This window comes from Andrena cerasifolii, chromosome 4 (genome assembly GCF_050908995.1).
Source record: "Andrena cerasifolii isolate SP2316 chromosome 4, iyAndCera1_principal, whole genome shotgun sequence".
In the NCBI taxonomy this organism is placed as follows: domain Eukaryota; kingdom Metazoa; phylum Arthropoda; class Insecta; order Hymenoptera; family Andrenidae; genus Andrena; species Andrena cerasifolii.
This window is the reverse complement of record NC_135121.1, coordinates 6,203,403-6,226,971: the sequence shown is the minus strand read 5'-3', so window position 1 is coordinate 6,226,971 and position 23,569 is coordinate 6,203,403. Positions and strand designations below refer to the sequence as shown.

General features: G+C 35.5%; 1 protein-coding gene across 1 annotated transcript in view; it reads right to left on the bottom strand.

Moving 5' to 3' along the window:
• Positions 1-17,214, bottom strand: part of LOC143367760 (dynein beta chain, ciliary-like) — a 53,647-nt gene extending 36,433 nt beyond the window's left edge. The window contains exons 1-15 of the mRNA XM_076809914.1: positions 17,115-17,214; positions 16,957-17,032; positions 16,246-16,398; positions 15,729-15,824; positions 15,062-15,408; positions 12,604-12,760; positions 12,052-12,284; positions 11,420-11,709; positions 9,189-9,337; positions 7,253-7,498; positions 5,838-6,062; positions 3,904-4,105; positions 3,461-3,627; positions 1,690-2,102; positions 69-339 (exon numbers count right to left, since the gene is read on the bottom strand). Of these exons, the coding sequence (XP_076666029.1) occupies positions 69-339; positions 1,690-2,102; positions 3,461-3,627; positions 3,904-4,105; positions 5,838-6,062; positions 7,253-7,498; positions 9,189-9,337; positions 11,420-11,709; positions 12,052-12,284; positions 12,604-12,760; positions 15,062-15,408; positions 15,729-15,824; positions 16,246-16,314 (2,865 nt within the window). The 5' untranslated portion in view covers positions 16,315-16,398; positions 16,957-17,032; positions 17,115-17,214. The remainder of the gene's footprint in view (positions 1-68; positions 340-1,689; positions 2,103-3,460; positions 3,628-3,903; positions 4,106-5,837; positions 6,063-7,252; positions 7,499-9,188; positions 9,338-11,419; positions 11,710-12,051; positions 12,285-12,603; positions 12,761-15,061; positions 15,409-15,728; positions 15,825-16,245; positions 16,399-16,956; positions 17,033-17,114) is intronic.
• Positions 17,215-23,569: the final 6,355 nt, after the last annotated feature.

The window sequence follows — 23,569 nt, the reverse complement described above, 5'->3', positions numbered from 1 at the left end:
CTTCTGCTCTCCAACATCATACTGTCAGATTCGATTTCTCTGAATCTGTGAGAAACTCCTAATTATACCTTATAGTCCATTTGCTCTGAACAATTGAACACGTAAACCATTTGACCCAATGCTCTTCCCAGGTCTTTTGTCGTTTCCGTTTTGCCCGTTCCAGCTGGTCCAGCGGGTGCTCCTCCCATAATAAGATGCAAGGATTGCGTTAGCGTGATATAACATCTGTCAGTTAACGGTGTTATCACCAGCCGCGGAACATTTCCCAAATATTCATAATCGTATTTGAAGTACGCGTCGCAAATATCGGCGAAGCAGTCGCGACTCTTATCGTCCCATCTATAAATTATTTTACCAACGAATTTAGCGATGATAGCTTTGACATTCATATACTCTTACTTTGTCCATGCTCATGCTTCTAAATGCATGTACAGTGGTGCCCGGTTAAATTTGAACGAACCATCCCTACCACTTCTTTTAGCGCGATCGTATTCACCTTCAACCTTCATCACTTCAAGCCCCAGTGAAAAAAAAACAAACGGGCAAGGAATGTGAAGAGATATATAAAAATTGAACTTTCCATCAATATCATCCTATCTTTATGAAAATGGTACGAAGAGATTGGTAAGGTTCTCCCGATGAAAATGAGTACAAACACGACATAAATCGGAATATTTTTAAGATTATTGATACTTAATGTGAATGTACTCTATCGCCGTACACAATCATAAAAATATTCCGATTTATGTCATGTTTGGACTCATTTTCATCGGGAGAACCTCACCAATCAATTCGTACTATTTTCATAAAGGTAGGATGAGAATGATGGAAAATGAAATTTTTGTCATTGCCTGATTAGACATTGTAACGCGCGCGAGACTCATAGTATGTATGTACAGTTGATGGAGGAAATACATACATACTTAGGTATCTGTTTACTTCATTCATTGTCAATCTGTTATGAGCCGATTTCTGGAATCAAAACGCTACCCTGCTCGCGAGGATTTGAATACGCGGACCCGACTGATCCAAATTTAACCGGGCACTACTGTATAACACTCGAAGCTGAAATTTTGTAATAAACGTGATTTAAATAAACTATTATGGAGGCAGATGAAAATGTATGTATATCACAATCAAAATACACGTAATACCGAATAAATAAGTAAATTCGAAATAACAGCACAATATGAAACAGTCAGTAGGTTCTAAACACTGACGTTTATTTCGAAAGTAATCACTTGAATTTAATAAAATTCACTCCAGCACATGTTTCATGTCATCAAAATATCTATAAATCAATCACTCCATTCTACAAGGTGGTCCACAAATTTATGATGTAAGCTTTGCAAGCGTATAGTCTTCGCCAAAAGAAGTAAGAAAGGTGTTCTATAAGACGCAACAGTTTTGAAGCTGTGAATAATTAATTCAACGATATTACATTCTCAACATCGCTTCACATTTCAGAGGAGTTCAGAGAAAACGTTCTAGATTGTTACGAATCATAACTTATGATACACGTTAAATAGTACGCATTCAAGTAGGATGAGAACTTGTCGGACACCTATTGTGACGAGTAAAAACATTGTCATTTTATAAGTCAGAACCAGTTAGCTTCTGAGCGTTCAAATACGTTTCTATTTATTTTTATGAACACAAGCTAGACGCAGGGTTTATCCACGCTCTTACCTATGTCTGAGCTGCGACTGCCATTGAAAGCTGGCAGAGTTCTCTGCCTTCATTGCTATCATTTTCGCAACAACATCCCTGGCGTGCACGTCGATCGTACATATGGTCATGATCTTCATCCTTTCACTGCCACTCAACTCCCCGCATAAAATTAAGATCAGAGCGGTAAGCTGATTGATTTGTTTCCTCTGGTAATCTTTAAACGCGTTCTCGAACCCCTCCTCGAGCCTCATGAAGGCCATGTTCACTTCAGTGGTCCACCAAATTTGGCTCCCACAGAGGGCTGGTTGGGCTTGGTGATCGAAGATCCACTGTTCTCTTGGCTTCTCATCGTAAGTAGCTACTGCTTGGGATATATGAAAACGCACTGTTCTTTTCATTGCATCCGTCACATTATTCAACCAAACTTCTACCTGTTGGAATAAGTAACGTTTCAAAGGAACATTCTTTCAGATCCTGCACGGGGTGATTCATAAATGCACATCAGTACTTCGGAGAGTGGTTCTACATGGTAAAATAAGTAAAAAATATTGTGCGAACACGTCGCACATACAATACTTTCTGAGTTATGAAGGAATAAGAAATATTCGACATGTTGAATTTTGGATTCTTGGATATATACATTAAAAATGTATTCTGCACGCTACATAAATTAATGGCGTTAATCAACTGCGATACAACTGACAAGGAATATCATCTAAACATCTGCGCTCTCACCGGTTTAAAAAAAAGATTTTTAACATAACAAATTTGTTTTCATATCTTGAAATGTTAAATATAAAGCCATAAAAAGGTTCACAATGATTTGCTTCATAATTTCTCCAGAAAAAATTCCTCAAAATTGGCATGTTTTAGCGTTGCGTATAGTCCCCCCTTAAGTGCATCATGAACGAAGTGATGAATGAAATGCAAGAGCTACTAGATTCTATAAACTCTAATAAAAATAACGTGGGTAACATGTGAATGCAGGCACAGTTACTCGGCCAATCTTAAAAGATAATAAAACTTCGTAGAAGGCTAATGGCTAAGAGCATATGAGGCAGTGAGAGCAACAACGGACTAACCCACATTGAAAAAAATTTTTTCCCCCTATTTTATATGATTAGTAGAGCCTATTGGAATACATTATTACTAGTAACTCAATTTCGAAAAAAATGTGGGTTAATTCGTTGTTGCTCTCACTGACTCATATGTAAATTAAGGTTCCTGTTTTTATTAAATATTAACGCCATTCTAACATCTGTTCTCCTCTGTTGACCATGTAAGTTAACTGATGACAAATGATAACGAACTGTATAAACACTTGAACCCAACCCATTACTTTATAAAAAACCTATCGAAAATGTTTACCTCTAATAAAATCATTGATAAACATTGATATTTCACTACCTTGCCTTAATTTTCTATTTTACTTAATCGTTTTTTTTTTGGTTGTCCACACATTTTCTTTTCATAAAATATACAGTTTTATATTACACCGTCCACTATACTGTGAGAAGTAAAATAAGAATATATAGTTTCACATACATTTGCTTCAATGAATAATGTGCAGTTATAAATAAAATATCAGGCCACATATGTCCCGTACCGAAGAATTAAGTAAAGCAACAAAAAAATAGTTTAAGAATTGATTAAAAACATGAAAAATGTTGTTGAAGTTACATCTATCCTAATAATACATTAAACCATAGACATTAATATTTAATATTCTTTCTTTGTAGCTACGACAGTTATATTAGAAAATGCATTTATATATATTAAATGCAAATACCTGGCCACTGCAATCGCATGTCCCGTGTAGAGACATTTCTTCGCCATCTTTAGCAACCATAACAATCGCGAACTTCGTTGCTTTCTCACCATTCATTTTCCATTGTAATTTCGCAATAGAATCGTACAGTTTCCCCAAGTGTCTGCACACCATTTCAGGATTATTTCCTGTATGAAAACGTTCACCGATTAATTGCGAATATTTCCTTTGTGTTCAACAAAAATTGTAAAACGAATTCTTTCAAATAAAGATAAAATTTACAATCATCTTTCTTTCTTGTAGGCAGCAAACTACCGCATGGAAAATTTCATTTCGATAAAGAAATTATCGAAATACATACAAACAATATGAATATTGAAAAGTAAAAGTCGTTAAAAGAATTTTTTTAGATAAATTATTAAAAATGGATGAAAAATGTTGAGTCGAAATTAATGCTTTCTAACCATTGCTCAATATGTCTAGAAGATCAGCTGCGGAAATGAAATAGAATCTCGGATATATTAATCTTTTCGTTTCTAAATAATCTGCCAAAGCTTTCTCGCAAATATTCAATTGTTCTTGCAACTCTTCTAATTTTTCTAACAGTTTTGGACGATTGGTGGCTTTCACAATATTTAGGTTGCTGAGCATGTCCCTCAATAAATCCTTAAAAGACATGTTAATTGTTTACGTAATATTTTCGGGGACTTACTTTTAAAAAATTATAATTGAAATGAAAAAGAACTTTTCAAAGAGAAGTTTCACTTGAAACGTGACAAGATTAGAAAACTGTAAACATTTCTAAAAAGTACGGTCGGGCTTTAAATTCGGTTGGCATAAACTATTTCAAGAGAACTTATTTTCTTTGTAACATTGACAAGTACTAAATTCTACAAATTTCAACACTTTTCTAAAGGTACGTATACATGACGACACTTTTGTGTCTAGATCAGGTGCCTTTTGTGTCTAGCTAGAGCTAATTGCAGTGTCTTCAGTCTAGTTCTAGCTGCAACTCCCGCGACGATATGTCAAATTCAGTGTCGCGGACTGCTCTAGGCAGTTTCCAATCTCCTGAAAATTTTTTTGAGTGTCGCAGACTGCTCTAGGCAGTTTTCAATCTTCCGGAATTTTTTTTGTCAAGTGTATACAGGGTGATTCTCTCGGTGCGCCTATCAAAGAGATGCCGCCTGGTACCCCGTGGCGAGGTCAACCCCCCGCGGGGCCTCACCAAATTTTATGGTTTTCGACCCTCGAAGGGGTTGGAGTGCCTATTAAGAAGTGAGAAATCTTCCGGATTTCTCATCAGATCTTTACGAAAACCACGCCAATCGATTCCTTATGTTTCGCCGATGAAACTGACACCAAGAACGACGCAATTCGGACGATAATGAAGGAAATCACATGAAAAAATGATTTGCATAATTTCAAGCTAACTTCGTTGAAAATAGTCCGATTTACATGACATTTGGTATGGTTTTCATCGGAAAAAGAAAAGGAATCCATCGGTGTCACTTCCATATCGGTACGATGGAGAATAAAGAATTATTTTATTTTGAAGAAGGTATGAATCCTCGGCCGACCGCAGCAAACTGAGGTCGGCGCCCCGCAGTGCAGGGTGAAAATGTGAAATATTCATTTCAGCGTATTAAGAAATTCTTTATTCTTTATTGTATCGATATGGAAGTGACACCGATGGATTCCTTTTCTTTTTCCGATGAAAACCATACCAAATGTCAGGTAAATCGGACTATTTTCAACGAAGTTAGCTTGAAATTATGCAAATCATTTTTTCATGTGATTTCCTTCAGTATCGTCCGAATTGCGTCGTTCTTGGTGTCAGTTTCATCGGCGAAACATAAGGAATTGATTGGCGTGGTTTTCGTAAAGATCTGATGAGAAATCCGGAAGATTTCTCACTTCTTAATAGGCACTCCAACCCCTTCGGGGGTCGAAAGCCATGAAATTTGGTGAAGCCCCGCGGGGGGTTGACCTCGCCACGGGGTACCAGGCGGCATCTCTTTGACAGGCGCACCGAGAGAATCACCCTGTACTTGATCTAGCCACAAAAGTGTCGTCGTGTAGACGTACCTTTAGACCTCGGAGTGAAATTGAAAACTTTGACACATAACACTTTGTTCAACAAAATTGGTGGAATTGTTATAGAAAAAGATGAAAACACAGCAGAGTCATACAATTTGGTCAGATTATATTTCTTTTGCGCTTAACAATAAGGAAAACTAAAACATTTATAAGCAAATTTCTAAATTGAAACTTTAAATTATTAAATTATGTATCTTTTTTCTACTATTCTCTTCCATTGCCAAGTCTAAGATAAATATGATCTGATTAAATTTCGTGACGCAAGGCTGTGTAATTCGAAGCAGTTGGAAAAAAGTACTTTAAAGTCTCTGTGAATTTTTTCAAATCGTCTTGACTCCTCCGGAAGTTGGCTTCTAATATCCTCGGAGCCAATGAAAATACTCTCGAGATGCATCCACGCTCGTTGAACTTCGAACCAGGCGGAAATCACAGAGTCCGCGTTACTTAACTTTGTTTGCCAATCATGAATTTCGTCGAAAAAGTATCCCACGAATTTTGAACCTAACATGTTCTGCAGTTGCACCTATTGCAAATCGATTATAATGCGTGTATAACGAGTAACACCTATTGTTAGTACATACATAAAAGGTTCGTAGGTATAAAATGGGAATTTTGATAAAGTAGGTAGAAAGAAGTACGATGGAACCACAGACGAGGTAGGTATAGGATAGACCTATCACCTTATGGATGTTCGTGACGCCACCCAAACTGTGTTACCGACCCATAATTTGAGGTCTGAATGTAGTGGCATCTGCTCATGAACAGCGGCCAACTCCGCAACTACTCCGAAATGTGTTGAAATGCTGAAAGGTGTGTGCGTGCTTGTTTGACGTAAGGGTAGGCTTTTGCTACGCTATGCTTTGGCTCGGTTTGTCAACGACTCACGCGGATTTCTCTCCGAAAATACATTTCGGGGATCAAGACACTGTGGCGCTCAAAAATGGTATTTCATTGTTTAATAGTACTTTGCGTGTAGTGGAACCCTTTCACGTATCGTACGCCGAAAAGTATTAAATATTCACGCTGTTACTGACATTCCCGCAATTTTCTAAAGCACTGTTTAATCATTCTACTGAAGTAATAATAATTGGAAGCTATTTGCCCCGAGTATTAGCTTACCGCTAACACTGAAATTTACAGTAAAATCAAATTCTTAAAAGCCTCGCCGAAAGTTGCACGATGCATGAGTGTCGTGGTGTGCATGGATGCAACTGCAAGTCGAGTTACTTTTGAAACCCGCAATGTGAAATAAAATTTTGTCTAAACCTGAGAAATTCATCGGTTCAGTGAAGTGTGTGTAGTCAGAGTGCATATTATCTCGTGATTTCTTAATTCGCGCATCAATTTCTTGGATTACTGGAGCATGTGGGAGGCCTTTTAACAGGATACCACTGTTTTTCAGAAACTGAAGGACGTTTAAAAACAGGAAGTGCTTTTGTAATCGTGTGCAATGCGATTGTAGAGCCAGTGCCTGCGCCTGCCAAAAAGTGTTTCATAGAGTACCGTGGCTCTATCCTATACTTAGTCGATGTTAGTAACTAAGGGGGAGAAACAAGTATGTCACTCAAATTTCTCCAAATATTCCTGCAACTATTCATTTACACCAAGCTCAACTAAAATGTATTTATACATTATAAATAATACTATATGATATGTATAAGCATTAACATTAATGTATCGAACAATTAAACATTGAGAATAAAAGAGAATTACCTGATTGTCTTCGAGAGTTTCAATAGTTTCTTCATCTATTTTAAGAACATATAATTTCGTACGTTCGTGAAGCTCTTTGCCAAATTCAAGACTACTCCAGGTGTCCTGAAGCTCCTTCAACACTTTTTCCATTGCCATCTCTTTCACAGATTTAGCGACGATATTTTTTACCTCCTCCTCAAATTTGTGCAATTTCAGTTTCAACAAATCTTCCAACGTGGTGTTATCGGTCATACTAAACGCTACCTGTTATAAAATACAATTTAAATTTCAGTCATGTCACGATATCAAGAATATATCATAACTCTATATTTTATAACTTCATGAATAATTTGTGCGTGGCACATTTTTAAATTCTGCTTTATTTGCATATCCTTCACACAAATTGTAAGTGTGTTAGGCAGAAGTTTCTATCTCGCTTATATAATTAGCTGAAGCATACCTTGTACTTTGAAACTTAAAGAAATATTATAAAAAATTAAGGGGGTAGGGTTACCCTTGATAGCCCTAAAAGAGGCCTTTCTTCAAACGCAAATTGTAAAGTGATAAATAACAGTAGAGAGAACGTTTTGATCTAGTTTTAATTGTTATTCTATGAGCTTTAACACTAAAAAGGAAAAGTCTAAATATCTCTATGTACATGAAAGTTGTGTGTAAAAACGTAAAGGCGTGTTCGCGGTGCACCGTTTGATGGTTATCATAAAATCTCGAAAACCGCTACAACGTTTTGGATGAAAATTTAATGAGAGATGCAGAAAACTATTCCCTACGATGTGTCGGGAGCAGATTTTCGAGATAAATTCTTTAAAAAAAGATAAACATATTTTTCATACTAGAAATCGATAAAATCGTATTTTTCAACATAAAAATTGTATTATTTTTGTTTTCGAAAATCTGCTCCCGACACATCGTCGGGAATGGTTTTCTGCATCTCTCATTAAATTTTCATCCGAATCGTTTGAGCGGTTTTCGAGATTTTATGTTCGCCATCAAACGATGCACCGGGTACACGCCGTTACGTTTTTACTCACAACTTTTATGTATACAGAGATATTTAGACTTTTCCTCTTTGGCGTTAAAGCTCATAGAATAAGGATTAAAACTAGGCAAAAACATTCTCTCTACTGTTATTTATTACTTTACAATTTGCCTTTGAAAAAAGGCCTTTTTTAGGGCTATCGAGGGTAAACTACCCCTTAATAAAAGTCATTGCGTTTTGTAGAGACTATCATAGGGCTAATATCGAACAGACATTCCTTAAACACTGTGAAATCTTCCCCTTTTTGTCATACATGGTGACAGAATGTTGGACAATATTTAAGAGAACTATAAATAATTAAGTTGAATGTCAAACCATTCATCAAATGAGGGAATATTACTTTCAATGACATTTTCGATGACAACCATCGCCGAAAACAAATAAATTTCCATTGAAAAAACAGTAAATGACGTCTCACACAATATTCATATACATATTTATAATAGCTATACAATATTTAATTGTCCAATCTAGTAGAACAAAAGGACCCACGATTTGTTACAAATCATGGTCGCATCCACTACGGTAATTATTTTTTATTCCACTGCTTGCTTATAATTTTAATACTTTCCATCAAATTTATGCATGCTAATTAGCCTTTTTCTGCTCGCGCCAGATATGAAAAGTTACCAGGACGTTGAGTAGTAAAGATTGCACAGCTTTCACCGAGCTGTGAGGCTTGTAATTAGAATGAAGTCCTGACCGAGAGCTGTCCCATTAAATGAAGATCTAGTACAGTTTTAAAATTGACGAGGTCTGTGTTAATGAAATTCGGCTGAGTGGGATAATTAACGCGCAGCAATTAACGCGAAGTTCACTTGTTTAGGGAACAACGGGTACGCATTTAATCATTTTTCATGGTAGAGCGAAGCCAGGGCTAATTGCGCAATTAATTACCCGCGTTTCAGCCATCAATTCTCTCCAATGCCGGTCCCTAATTGCTGGATTCTGCAATTCTGAGACCGCTCTCAACGACGCCATCATGTTTCTCACTTCCGCCTCAATGTTGTTATACAATTCCCAAGAGCGCACGTCTCTGTCCAGTTCTACAAAGGAAAACGTTCGTGGAACTTAGCCAAGCGAATTCCGCGAAGACGTTGTTTGCGTTGCATTAATATGGACTTTGTGATTGGATCAGTTTATCTTTCAGCCAAACGCTTTGCTTATGCCAACTCCATCTCCGATGTAACATCAGGATTTCAGATGGGGTGCTAAATTACGCGATTACGTGAAAGAAGCTATAATTTTGTTTTCAGCAGGATTTGATAGATTAGCTAATAAAGTTATGAGCTAGAAAGTTGGTACTTTTAAATTATGTATAGGTATTGCAGTATCATTTTGTTTGAAACTCAAGAAATTCTGGGGCAAATGACTACTTTAAGTCCATCTAGTGTTACCTTTTTTCGTTTATTTTTTTATTCTACTGTTACCTATTTTTTTCAATATTTTTTTTTTAAATGACAGAAGTTGTCATTTATAGTGAAATATTAATATTTTGGAAATGTAATGTTGCATACAGATTTACTAGGAAATATTAAGTTTTCATCCCTTTACGTAAGTACTTGAGGGGGTCCCCCACCCAGAAGCCACTAAAAAGTTTGGGATTTTTTTGTTCGTATAAATAAAAATATTGGGCTTGGATTTTTTACATAGTGTTAAAGCAATGTTTATTTTGATAGAAAATTTTTTTTTTGTGCAAAATTGTACAAAATGGCGGCAAACAAAATGGCTTCCCAGAGCACTGCAAAAAAAACTGGCCCACACTCCCGGGAATGACTGGATCATGTGAGAAGGAAATGCAACAAAGATATATAAACAGGAACATATTCGCTACAACCTAGCGTAGGATTTTATTGATATTTCAATTATTCGATTTTTTACAAGCATTTTAGTGGAAACTTTTATGTAAAAAATTAAAGCCAATTCTTTAAACTGCTACAATTTCCAAAATAATTCGAATTTTGAGAAAATTCTACACTAGGTTGTAGAGAATGTATTCCTGCTTATATATATTTGTTGTATTTCCTTCTCAGATGATCCAGTCATTCCCGGGAGTGTGGGCCAGTTTTTTTGCAGTGCTCCGGGAAGCCATTTTGTTCGCCGCCATTTTGTACAATTTTCCATAAAAAAAATTTTTTTCTATCAAAATAAAGATTACTTTAACACTATGTAAAAAATCCAAACCCAATATTTTTATTTATACGAACAAAAAAATCCCAAACTTTTTAGTGGCTTCTGGGTGGGGTGGAGTCCCCCCTTAAGGGGAAGTTCCGGTTAAAAATCGAATTTTTATTTCATTTTCATGTTCAACCTTTTAAGAATACGTGTTTAAAAGGATTTTTTGAAATTCGTAAAATCCCCGCAGTTATAGCCATTTGAGTCGCGGCAAATACATGGGTAACCCCCGGCCACTCAGCGGTCACGTAAAACTTTAAACACGTTTTTCTCGAAACAGTGTTCTTAAAACAAAAAATGTATTTCTGTAGCTTAAGACATCCTTAATACAATGCAAAAAGTCTCATTAAGTTATGTGTAGTAGTTTTCCTTTAATTAATTCCTAAAGATCACCTATTTTCATGAGCTCTAGACCGGAACATCCCCTTAATTAAAACGAAGGGAAGAAACGGGATTGGAAGTCCACAGAATGTTATAGAAGAAATTGTACTGTGCACCTATTTCTCAAAGTTTCGTTAAAACGTGAAGTAGTTTTAATAGAGATTTTCATAAGTTACTGTCTCTCTTCGAAATAAATTTTCACCTTCAAAAACACAAGCAACTATGAATCGTCAAAACATTATTTGTAACGAACCCTTATTAATTGTATAGCAACTTAAAAAATAGTTGTTGAACAACTTTTGGAATTTTTGGTTTCATCCATTCCTCCCAAAAATTCAGATAATAAAAATGCTATCAATTTTACTTACAGAATTACTTAACCATATACATATGTACTCTCAAAGTTTGTGTCACAGAAAGTTGGTACTGCGAGGCAAACATTTTAAAACCAGATAACATTGTTCCAGAGGCAACTTATTTCGAAAAAGGAGACGCAACAGAATTTGTTAAAAATTTACGTTAATACGTGAAATCAGAAACTTAATTTACCAAATGAAACGAAGATATCTTACGTCTCAGTTCTCTGACGATTTTTTTGCATTCTTGATCCATCCATTCGACATCGAGCTTTTTCCAAGTGGTCTTCTTCCACTCGTTCAAATTGGTAGTGATCACGTTCACGTAATCCCATACAGTTTTCAAAAGCTGCATCTCTTTTCTTGCTTGCTTGTTCACCTTAAACTGGGGCATTTCGTGCTCAAAGATTACAGTCTGGTCATGTAGAGCTTTCTCTTCAATTTGGAACTCCAAAACTTGCTCGTGTATTTTATTTAACTTTTCATAATGATCTTCGCAATCGGAACTGGAAATAATTTACATAATCGCCTTCAATCGAAGCAGGAAATTCTTCAAAATTCTAATATGAAAATGAGAGGTTCTATTCGAATTTTCTTCGAAGAGGAAACTCTGCAATGAGTCTTTCCTTATTACGAAATTTAAAATTCGTGAAAAGGATTGCATACTCCCAAAAAGTCAAAAAAAAAATTTAGAATGATTATTACTGTTTAATGAACTTTATCCACATTTTTTTTTAATGTAACACTCATAAGTTTACTGTTGAAAAATAATTGTTAAACAAGATACGACATCAAGTGGTATGAAAGAAATTGAAATTAAAATTCTATCATGAGTGTAATATTGTTACTTGAAAATGTCTTGTGCGTGAAATTCATCCAAGAATCGTTGCTGTTTGAAATCATAGTAACTCAGTCGCTTCTTCAGAAGTTCGATTTGACGAGTCATTAGAGGCTGAACGACTTGCTTCACTTGAGCACCTAATTTTTTCAATGCTTCCCACCGAAGGGGTAACTCTGTTAGCCAATTGAAAATCTTCTCATCCACAATTACTTGATACTGTTGCAAAAGTTCAATCGTTTTCTGCAACACGATTCGACAAATAAAACATAATAAATTATACAATGTTGAACTGTTTAGCTGCTAATTTTATGAAATGATTCTCACTTCTTCATTTAAAAATATACAAGGGAAAACAATTATAAGTGTTAAAAATATATAAGTGTTATTCGAAACACTTCTACTTGCTTTTCCAAATCCCTTTTTCCAAATAAAATCACACAATTCTCATCCACTCTTCTACTTTTCTAGTCTTTTTCATTGATCATTTATTTCATTAATATAACCACTATTATAAATCAGTGTTCTATTAGTCTAACTTTGTACTTATTAATTATTGTACCTTGATGGGGTCGAACATGTCTTCAATTTCAAAGTGCCGATCTCTGATTTCTTTCAAATAATAGATCGTCACTAAAAGAGCATCGTAGTCGTCTTCAAGAACAGGTTGTGAAAAATTTTCCATTGCTGCTGTAAGGAATTCAGACAAAGTCTCCAGTCTAAAACAAATTGAAGTTAATTATTTCATAGAACATCAAGTTGATTCAACCAACAAATTCGACTTGTTGGAAATAAATAATTTTGGTGCAAGGACACATTTGGTTTCTGTCAGATGCAACTGTATTCGAGGGTAGTTTAAAAACCTTCCACATTGTTTGCAAAATAGGTGATGGTAGTCTTGTAGTTTGATGAAACAGTGACTCGCAGTCGAATAGCTGGTTTACGATTGGATTGTGCAATTATTTAAAGGAATGGTGCCAACAGTGATCGTTTCGATAGCGATTTCAGAGAAATCGCCTCTATTTGCGGTTGAAGTTCAAAATGTGACTTGCATTCAGAAAGCACTTAAATTATTTCGTTCCACTCATTGGTGTGCGCTCTGAATAAAATATCTCAAGCTATCACTTTCAATCTAAATTTCAAATGGAAGAAATATTTAAGAAAAACTATTAAGGCAACAGCTTGTGAATATTATGTAGTACATTAATATTAGCAAGTGGAACGTTAATACATATAAGAAAGTGAAATAAACGACTTTACATGCCAGGGGAATATAATGGGAGTGAAATTATTTTTTTTTCATTTTAAATTAGACATCTTATTCCTTTCAAGAGAAATTTAAATATTTCTTCCAAATGGTTTTTGCATAATTAGCTCTAAACTCCTTGTGGAATTTAAATAGGTACGTTCTAGGGAAGGTTGCTCTGCTTTGAATATAAATTTGTATCGGAATAGATAATTTTCATTTTTAAACGTTTCAAAAGGTGGGACTGAAAATATTCAATCTTTAAATGCATGTATATGTATAAGTTTTAGACAATGGGGAAATTATTTGGAACACTCTGTACACTTGGGAATTCGTTTGAATTGTAATATAAATTAGCTTAAATAATATAATTTTAATTTCGACCGTAAAAATTGTTTTAATTAGAGGTGATGATTTCGGCGCACTGGTTCGGTCTATTGAATAATTAAATAAAAGCTAATTATTCAATATTTTTCATAGAAAATATTCCATTCCTCAATATGCAATGACTTGAATTACTGAGCAAGATAATTTATTTAATTAGAAGAGATGATTTCGGCGCACTGGTTCGGTTTATTGAATAATTAAATAAAAGCTATTTTGCAATTTTGAGAATTTTTATAAATTTTCAAGGTTTCGGTTAATAAAAGCTATTTTGCAATTTTGAAATTTTTTATAAATTTCTAACGTTTCGGTTAATAAAAACTACTTTGCAATTTTGAGAATTTTTATCAATTTCCAAGGTTTCGGTTAATAAAAGCTTCTAATTAGATAAATTATCTTACTCAGTAATTCAAGTCATTGCATATTGAACAATGGAATCTTTTCTATGAAAAATATTTAATAATTAGCTTCAAGTATGTAGAAATACTTAATACCCACTCATGCACTTCTTCTTAAGGGGGTGGCCTACCTAGAACGGTCAAAACAATATGCTTCTTTGGGAATTTTTTCTAGACAAACCGATAAACTTTCATTATTAAAAATTAGTCTATTGGAAAGAGTACATCTTACGGATATTTCAGTATCTTTTTTGGTAAAAAGTATTGAAAGGTTTGTGAGTTATAGTCGATGCCCGAGATGTCCTTTTGTTAAGCACTTTGCGGTGACAACTGTAGCTCGGTGCAGGATCATCCAAAATTGAAAATTCGATTTTTTGTTTTGATAATATATGAAATTATCTAGGCGCTATCGGGCCCAGTTTTGGAAAAGTTATTTTGAGACAAAATGGCAGCTACGCAAAGTTGAAGCATCGATATTTGACAAAAAATCGCTCGCTTTTCGACTGCACCAAAAAAATTTAGGCAAAAAAAGGAAAAGCTCCCGTTAGCACTTAGATTTTTAACCCTAAAATAAGCCTGCAAAGACTCGAGTAAATCGGTTCATTATTTTTAGTTATGTGTGTCACTGTCCTTGAAATCATGATTTTGAGGAAAACGCGATTAAAGTTTTGAGGGTGAGTGCTACATCGAGGAACACTTCCCTACTTACACCCGCATAACTTTGTCAATTTTGGTTGGATTAACTTGCCACTTTCAGGGAATATTTTCAAGATGCTGTACTACTTCAAGAAAATATAAAAATCGAAAAATCGATTTTTCGAAAATTTCTAAGTAGGCCTCCCCCTTAATAAAACTTTGCCCAATACTAATATAACAGGGGAAGTTGCGACAATTCTTTAAGAAGTGTTAAAAATTTAATTCTTCTATTCCGATGTGAGTTTGCAGTTAAAACTAACAATAACTTAGAAACAAAGACTATATAATTGAATTACTGGTTAGTGATGTCATTAACCAAATGCTCCTTCAACACGTTCGCCCATTTGCAAATTATGTTCAAAAGGGTTTGCTTGAAGGGTGTCACGTCGAGCCTCATCCAGCGGCAAAAGACGTGTTCGTTTGGTATGTCGTCGCATTTTTCATAGAGATCCATGAAATAATCAAGCTCCTCTTTGAAGTCAGCTAAGTCTGGCTTCTTTGGTTTAAAATTCTCCGGAATATAATCCGGATTTTCTTCGAGAATCTCTCTTTCTTCCGGCTTTATGTACTGAGAAAATTGAAGAAAGTACTTCAGATATGCCTGCTTATCGTCCACCCACAACCATGAAAAGTTTTCGTAAATCTGAAAATAATTTTCAGTTTAAGTTAAATTTTGAGTTTAATTTAATTAACCATTAACATATCGCTTTCCCTAAAGAACCCAGGATAACTTTTAAAACTCCGAATTCAAATTACTTATTAAATTATGACAACAGGGAGACAAATACAAACTCCCCGCTTGTATGCGCGCTTATCACAACCGACCGTTCGCATACAACCGGGGAAGAGGCAGTGGCGGATTTAGGGAAACAGGCCCAGGTGGCAAACTATTCTAAGGGGGCCATTTTTAGGGAAACTGAACTTCTTAATCTTTTTCAACAAAAATTGCAACTGTTTACTCACCTGAGAATGCTCTTTAATTTCTGCCAAGGCATGTTTTACTCTGTTGCATGTTTCTTCTACCATAAACAGGATACCCGCCTCTTCGGCCACGTCATCCTTTAAAAACGAAGAATAAATAACAGTATTTTCATTGTTTAAATAAAAAATATTCTAATTAATATTTTTGGGACATGTTACAAGTGTATCGTGTTAGGGTTACATTTTGAATTAATCATTTTCAAAGTAGCTGAGGGAGGTGGGATGAATAATTATCAATTATCTGAAAGAAAAATGGCTTCCTATGTTTATTCGGATTCGGTCATGTCGAATATTCATTTTATATATGAATGTGTAAAAGACACCCCTAGATTGGCAACCCTATCTTACCACGAAGATTTAAAAACTTTTTCACTAAAGGATCGAATATTTAAAGAATGATTAGGCCGCTGACCTACGTGTATTAAAACATCTTCCGTTCTTTTTATAAATTTTGCTATTAAATTAAATTTCTTTAATGTAATGTTTCATATAAACATACCACATAATGTTCTTTTTCTTCAATGATCTGTTGATTCACGCGCGGAATATAGGTGCTCATCTTTATCATCTCTAGCAATAAAGCTTCGAAGAAACTGTAGAATCCTTCAGGATCATTTATGTCCACTGATGGCCGAAACTTGATACTAGGATTCTTTCAGTATGTAAAAGAATCAAACAAGTACTTTCAGAATTATGACAGGAAACATGACAAGAATGATAAATTCTTTAACACGTTAATTGCTAGAAGTATTTTGTTATTCTTTCCATAGCGTAATTTATAAGGCAGATATGATACAGAATATAGCCAGGGGCGAATTTGGGTATAGGCTAATTGTAAGTAGGCTGCAGTCTAGAGCGATAAATTTTGGGGAGTGACCATTTTTAGGGGAGTGGCATATTTTGAAGACTTAAATTATGGGGAGCGCCAAATTTTGGCGAGCGACAAATTTTGGAGAGCATTAAATTTTGGGGAAGCGACAAATTTTGGAGGGAGACAAATTTTGGGGAGTATCAAATTTTGGCGATCGGTAAATTATAGGGAGCGACAAATTTTGGGGATCGGTAAATTATTGGGAGCGACAAATTTTGGTGTGCGTTAACAGTCACAGTGAAGATATAAATAAATATCTCTAGAAACTTTGTGAATGTTAGGAGTCCTATATTTTAGATTTCTGAGAAGTTCAAATATATATACATGTACGTCATTTACCTCCAAACAGAGTTGTATGTCAAATAAGGGTTGCACGTCGCCTTCAGGGTCGGTTTCATCCAATATGTAGCAAATACTGCGAAAATAATGGAAAATATATGTTCGTCAAAATTCAGTTCTCGTATTAACTAAAATTCATGACAAATTAATTATTTCACCTCGTGGAGACTGCTTGAATGAGACCTGTAGAAATTAAGTCATCAACGTAGGCAAGATAAGGCTGCCATTTTTCACGTCGTATTGCCAACGTTTCTTCATCTACATCTTCTTCTTCTTCCACCATTTCTTCTTCTTCCTCTGGCGACTCCATTTCTTCAGTCTCATCGTCCAATCTAATCACCCATTAATACAATAGAATTAAGGAGTAAAACTTGTAATCAATTGTTTACTTAAAAAAAAACATTAGACATACGTCAAGTATAACGTTTTCTATTTTTCTAATTTTTAGTAACTTTTAAAGCAATTCTAATATTAAGTGCCACGAAGGAAATAATCTTTTGTTATCTTGTATTTGATTTGCTATTGTTTCAATTTTTTTTACTTTGCAAATTTTAAAAATGCTTCTGACTATGATATCTACTGAATAGTGATAATTACTTACGATTAACTGTCTTAGTTTAAGTAATTTTAATCGATTTTCTAGTAACAGTTATAATAATTGTACAACAGCTTCAAGAGATTTCCTTCTACTTCACCTCGAAGATTCATCCTCCACGTCTTCAGGCGACACCCCTTCTGCCTCCTCCTCGAATTTTTCTTCCGTTTCATCTGTATCGTGAAACAACAGATTCAAAGACTGTAGCAAAATAATTTCTTGAACATTAGCTCATATCAACCAAAAACTCGCCATCCAGCAATTCTGCCTCGTCTTTCTCGTAAGCATTATCCGGGAGCAAGTCAAAGAATAATTTATAATTTTCTCGCAAAATCCGTTCGAGTTCCGTGGCGGTTTCTTCAATTTCCGCAAACCTTTCTTTAAATCTCTCCTCTTTCTCCACGATCGCCAATAAATTTTCATCTCTCGCCTCTTTGCGATAAAGTACTGGCAGCATCGCCCAAGAATACATTCTGTCCATTATATTTTTGATATTGTCTTGCGCTCGAAACACTCTCGAGTGCAATTTCCCAGTAACCTTCAGCAGGTTAGCAATGTACTCTGCAACCTCTGAAAACAAATTTTAGTGTTTAAGCGAAAAAATAAAATAATTATTTAATTCGTACTCCATTGGCTACAGACTTTGGAAACTTACAACAGTACAGAAATTTGTGTAAACTTTTGTGCATTGGATTCGATAAAAATTAGAAAATTTAAAAATAGGAGGGGTAGAAATGCAGCCCCCAATTACTCGTTACAGTGAACAATTAATTTATAATGTAGCACAAAAGGAGATTGTGAAAGGAAAGCTTGAATGTTGTTGAAAGCTGAAATGATATTTTATATTACATATAACAAATAGGTTTATCGTTTTAGGTATGCCACAGTTAGGTTGAGAATAATCTAAAGAGTATTTACATTGTTATGTTTAAGAACGTGTTGCAATTTTGTCGCGGTGTAAAAATAATATCGCAATTAATTAAAAATAAAGAAACATATTATTTGTCATTATATCTGGTACGATTAATTAACATTAGACATTAGACGGGTACAAGAACCATCGGCGAATCTAATTTACAAGAGTTTGAAATACCTACATACATTTTAATCGTTTCTAACTTCATTAAAATATCAGCTACTCAAAATCAACAAAAGTGATTGTTAAAATTACTAAATGATCTCCTAATGACCTAGGCCACATAATTAATTACTGTAAATCAATCATTCTTTACCTGGGGAATTCCAATTATACGTTTCTTGCCCGTAATCAATTAATTTATCAATATCTTCAACCTCATCTTCTATTATTTTAAATTCGACAGGAGAACATTGGTTTCGTATTCTGTTGTACCTGAAACACATTTTTTTTTTATATGACGAATATTATTGAAATAATTAATTTCAGATGTTAACACTTTGACTGGCGGCGGCGTGTTTTAACGCCTTGGAATTCACATCATGTGCATGGCTTTGGATACTTTCAGGGGAGCATCGAAAGTGGTATCATTGAGCACCGAATGTTTACTTTGAAAATAAATCGAGCTGGGTCTTCGTTTTGCACAATGCTTTCATGGCAGAAGTAATCGCTTCCAAAGATCTGATTAACTTAAAAAGGGGCACTTTGAAAAAACATACGCCACTCAAAGTGTTAACAATAATACTTGCCTTCGCTTTACATTTGCATAGATATACCGAGCAGTAGCAAGGTCTTCAAATACGCATGCCCAAACAAAAGGGAGCTCACCCCAAACGAAAGAATCTTTTTTAAAATGCCTCTTTAATGGTTCATGTGTAGCGTCATCTATATTGCATATTTTTGGCAGAACAAACATGTTTTTCTAAAGCTTATAATGTTAATAAGCATTGTGTCAAAGAACAAGTCTCAGCTTCAATTTATTTCTTTGTAATTAATTGAATAAGAAATGCTTCATTTTCGAAAAAAAGACTGCCTAGTACTCTTAACAACCAATCCAGTTTTAATGGATTTGTATTAGGTGTCTGATAATCATAATCCTTCTACGGATTTCTTTGCTTCCCATTTCTATTTTTAACTCTTTCAAACACATCACTATTGCTTGGTATATCTATATTTTATTTTATTGTTACAATACTAATAATCATAATTATCTATATTTTATGATATCCGTATATATATACAGTGTGGCTCAAAATTCAGAGTTCCCGAAATATGTTATATCCTCGTGCAAAAAGAAATCGAAAAGTCTTCTACCGTTTTGGGATTCGGGGCTTCGTTTTCGAAATATTAACAGTTGAATGTTAGGGACCAAAGTTCCGGGCCGCGCAATTTAAAGGCGAGTCAGCTGAGCGCGCGGTAGCGTGCGCTGGTACGCACACGCAGGAGGCACGCGTAGATACAGCCACGCACACACGCACAGAAGAGCCGACCCCGCTGTGTCATGGTTTTACGCGTGCCTCCTGCGTGCACGTGTGAGGGGTCACTGCTCCGCGCTCAGCTGTTGCGGCTTTAAACTGCGCGACCCGGAAGTTCCACTGCTAATGTTCAACTGTTAATATCTCGAGAACGAAGCCTTCGATCTCAAAACGGTAAAGGACTTTTCGATTTCTGTTTGCACGAGGATATAACATATTCCGGGAAATCCCTGAATTTTGCGACTCCCTGTATGTCCAATAGAGAGAAAGATCTTTTTATTATCCATGGAGTATGATACTAAATGTATGAAACAAACAGGTGGAAATAATTTAACGTAATTTAAACCTTTCTTTAATCATTCGATCTTACGCCATTCTTATTCTCAAATTTTCGGATGGTAACTCTTAAATGTTTATTAATGGACTATAGTACAATAAATGGTAAATTTTTACATTTAAATCTAGTTTTTTTGTTGATTCAGAAAATAAATGTTTCGTATCAATAATGTCAATAATGTTTCATGTTAATAATGTTAATATCAATAATTTAATAACGGGATGTCAGTTTGTATGCTCATAAATTTCAATAAATTTGGTTAGGAAACGAAACGAACATGTTGCTCACCACTTTACAATTAAATTCAGATTATAGGTGCTTCTGAAAAAGAACTGTGATCTGTTATAAAATTCTATAGCTTCCTCAGACAGATCGGTCCTCTTCATGATTATCATGTAGCGAATTTCTCTTAACAAAGTTTTCAATTCAGGGTCAAAGTTTGTTTCCAGCAGCCTGTCCTCACTAACTTGTAGCAACGTTTTTGACAAATTAGTTTCGCGGATTTCTGGCACCGTTTCTGCCCAAGCGGTGAAGATTTCCTGCTCCTTCTCATCAATAAGCATCTTGAAGAAACAAAATCTATTTATGCATTTGTCACCTTCAATAATCTACGATGAATATTCGTAAAAAAGTGTTGTGGAAAATTCAATATTTTAAAATACTTTCTACTCTTACGTCCCAATTTTGTTTCTTTTAGATAAGTCACAAATTGTTACAGAATTAATAGGAATATTTTTAAAATGGGTGTATGAGCGGGGAAGAATATTTAAAGGGGTGTTTCCATTCAACCGGTCCAAAAAAAAACAATTTCTTCTTTATTACATTATCTTAAAGCTCATACTTTTAAGAATATTTTCATGAAAAACTAGCCTGGAATCTCAACATACTTGAGCTAGAGAACAAAGCGCCCGCCATGCAAATAGCTAATTGTGAGCCCGAACTTTAACCGTGTGATTCTTGAAACTACATTTTCATAAGCGGTTCATATGCCTAAAAATCGTATTTTTTTCCTACAAAATGGCGGTGGTAGAACCGTGATACGCAAGGTCTTGAGGAGCGACGTTTTCCACGGTGTCCAATCTCACGGCTATACCGTTTGACTTAGAACAAAAAACCAAAAAGTTTTATTTTCTACATACCTAAAACTAGAGAAGTTCATATGGGTTTTGCGATATCTTCAACATATTCTTTGCAATTGTCACTTTTATAAAAAAAAAATGCACTTTTTCTCCGCATGTCCACCGTTTCGAGACAAATGAATGTTTATGGATTTCCATATGTACTTCTCTAGTTTTAGGCAAATAGAAAATAAAACATTTTGGTTTTTTGTTCCAATTTCAACACCGTAGATAAAGTCGCTCCTCAAGGCCTTGCGTACCACGGCTCTACCGCCGCCATTTTGTAGGAGAAAAAATACGATTTTTCCCGGCGAGAGTTGTACAATAACAGGCTTCATATTGAATGTTCTGTTTATTTCATTATCTTCCTAAAAAAATGCCGAAAATGACTGCAAATTTGCTCCGTCCAAGGTGGCCTAACCCCTTAAGGCAGGCGCGGCCAACTCGTGGCTCCCGGAGTCCCTCTTCTGGGAGCTCAGCAAGGTTGCCGGAAAATGGCCGCATATGATGTAGTAGGGAGCAGAGAGGGGGGACAGCTATTGGAAGTACGAACACAGTGACGAAAGTAAGGAGTAGTTGAGGGGGAATCATCGCATGTATACAACTATATGTACTAACACGACTTGTGCACACCAAGCAAGGATACATTCCATCCTTTACTACTCCCTACTAGGTCATACCTATGAGTCGGATTTCTGGCAACCCTGGAGCGCAGAGTCGCATAGCTATCGGGAGCCAGAAACTACGCCTCCAAGAGCCGCGATCCGCGGTGCGGCAATCCGCGAGTATAGAGACCTCTAGTCCTTTACAGATAGCAAGCAAAAGGCTGCAAAATGACATACAGAGGGCGAGAAAATTTTGCTCCCTGGGGCCCTCAAGAGTGCCAGTTATTTAAGCCCCTGAGTACGAGACTCCATGCTTATTATATCCTACAGTTTTCCCCACCCGGTGTATACCCACGGTATCATCGGCTCCCGCGCGGCTCCGGGAGCCACAAGGAGCGCGCCGGCGCGGCTCCCAAGTCGACCAGTTGACCACGCCTGCTTTAAGAGGTAGTTTCACCCTGAAGAACCAAAAAGTAGAAGAAAAAAATTGTCTGATACTTCTCTTGAGGTCTCTTACACACTTGCAGAGTTTAAAAAAAAAAAATTTTCGGATTACTGAAGTTCGCTTGCCAGACGATACTTTAGACGCTTTGCAGTAAATATCGATGTGAAAACACGCCAACGCAATGCAGGGTATGGAATTCCCTCGATGTGCAAACGCCGGCCGACGCCAATCAAATTGTTAATATGTTATTATAGATTATTAATTCATTTGCCGTTTCACTGATAATTACCTGGAGTGTCTCGTATTTGCTTTTAAGGTCACTTTCTATTTTGGCCGTAAGTAAAGGATGATCGACGAATTTTGCGCATTTAACTGGAAAATAAGTTCTTTGTCGTAGTTTCATTAGCAAACATAAGGCTGCAGCTACTGGTGGTAAGTATACATTCACCATGGAACGCGATCGTTCCCGTTCCGATTTAAAACTTTCGTCGAACATCACCTATGAAATGAAATATATTTGCCATTAGACAAATTGCATTTTTTATTTATTTTGACAGATTATCCTTAATAAAATAATGTAACGAAAGCTGCTACCTTCTTTCATTCAAACTATACCCAAACGATTTTACCATCGCGTAATTTTATTACGAAAAAGTGTGAAATTTCAGATTACTACAGTTAATATTTATAATTTGTTTCTTATTTTCCTGTTACAGTGTAAACATTGAAATAATAACATTTCGTTGTTATGTATTACAAGTAAAAATATATGAATTTTATAGGTGAATATAAGCTTCTGATATGTTTTCAATTTTTGTTGCTTTGAAGAAGAAATGAAACATCTGATGTTGCTAAATAATAAGAAAATTGTACATTTGTAATTTATTTATAAAATGTTTTATTTTCTATTCTTGTTAGAGACTCGACGTAGCAGCTTTAAATCTTACAAATTCGACATAACTTGAAACAGAGAGAATCTTTTGCTTGCACATGGAGTTGCACTGTACATTGCATTTGGATTTACCTTTACGTCAGCGAAGTGTTTATCAATTCTTTGAACTAAATGTTCAAAATTATGCCACAATTGAGCCATGATTAAAGGCCTATTGCCGATTGAACCAA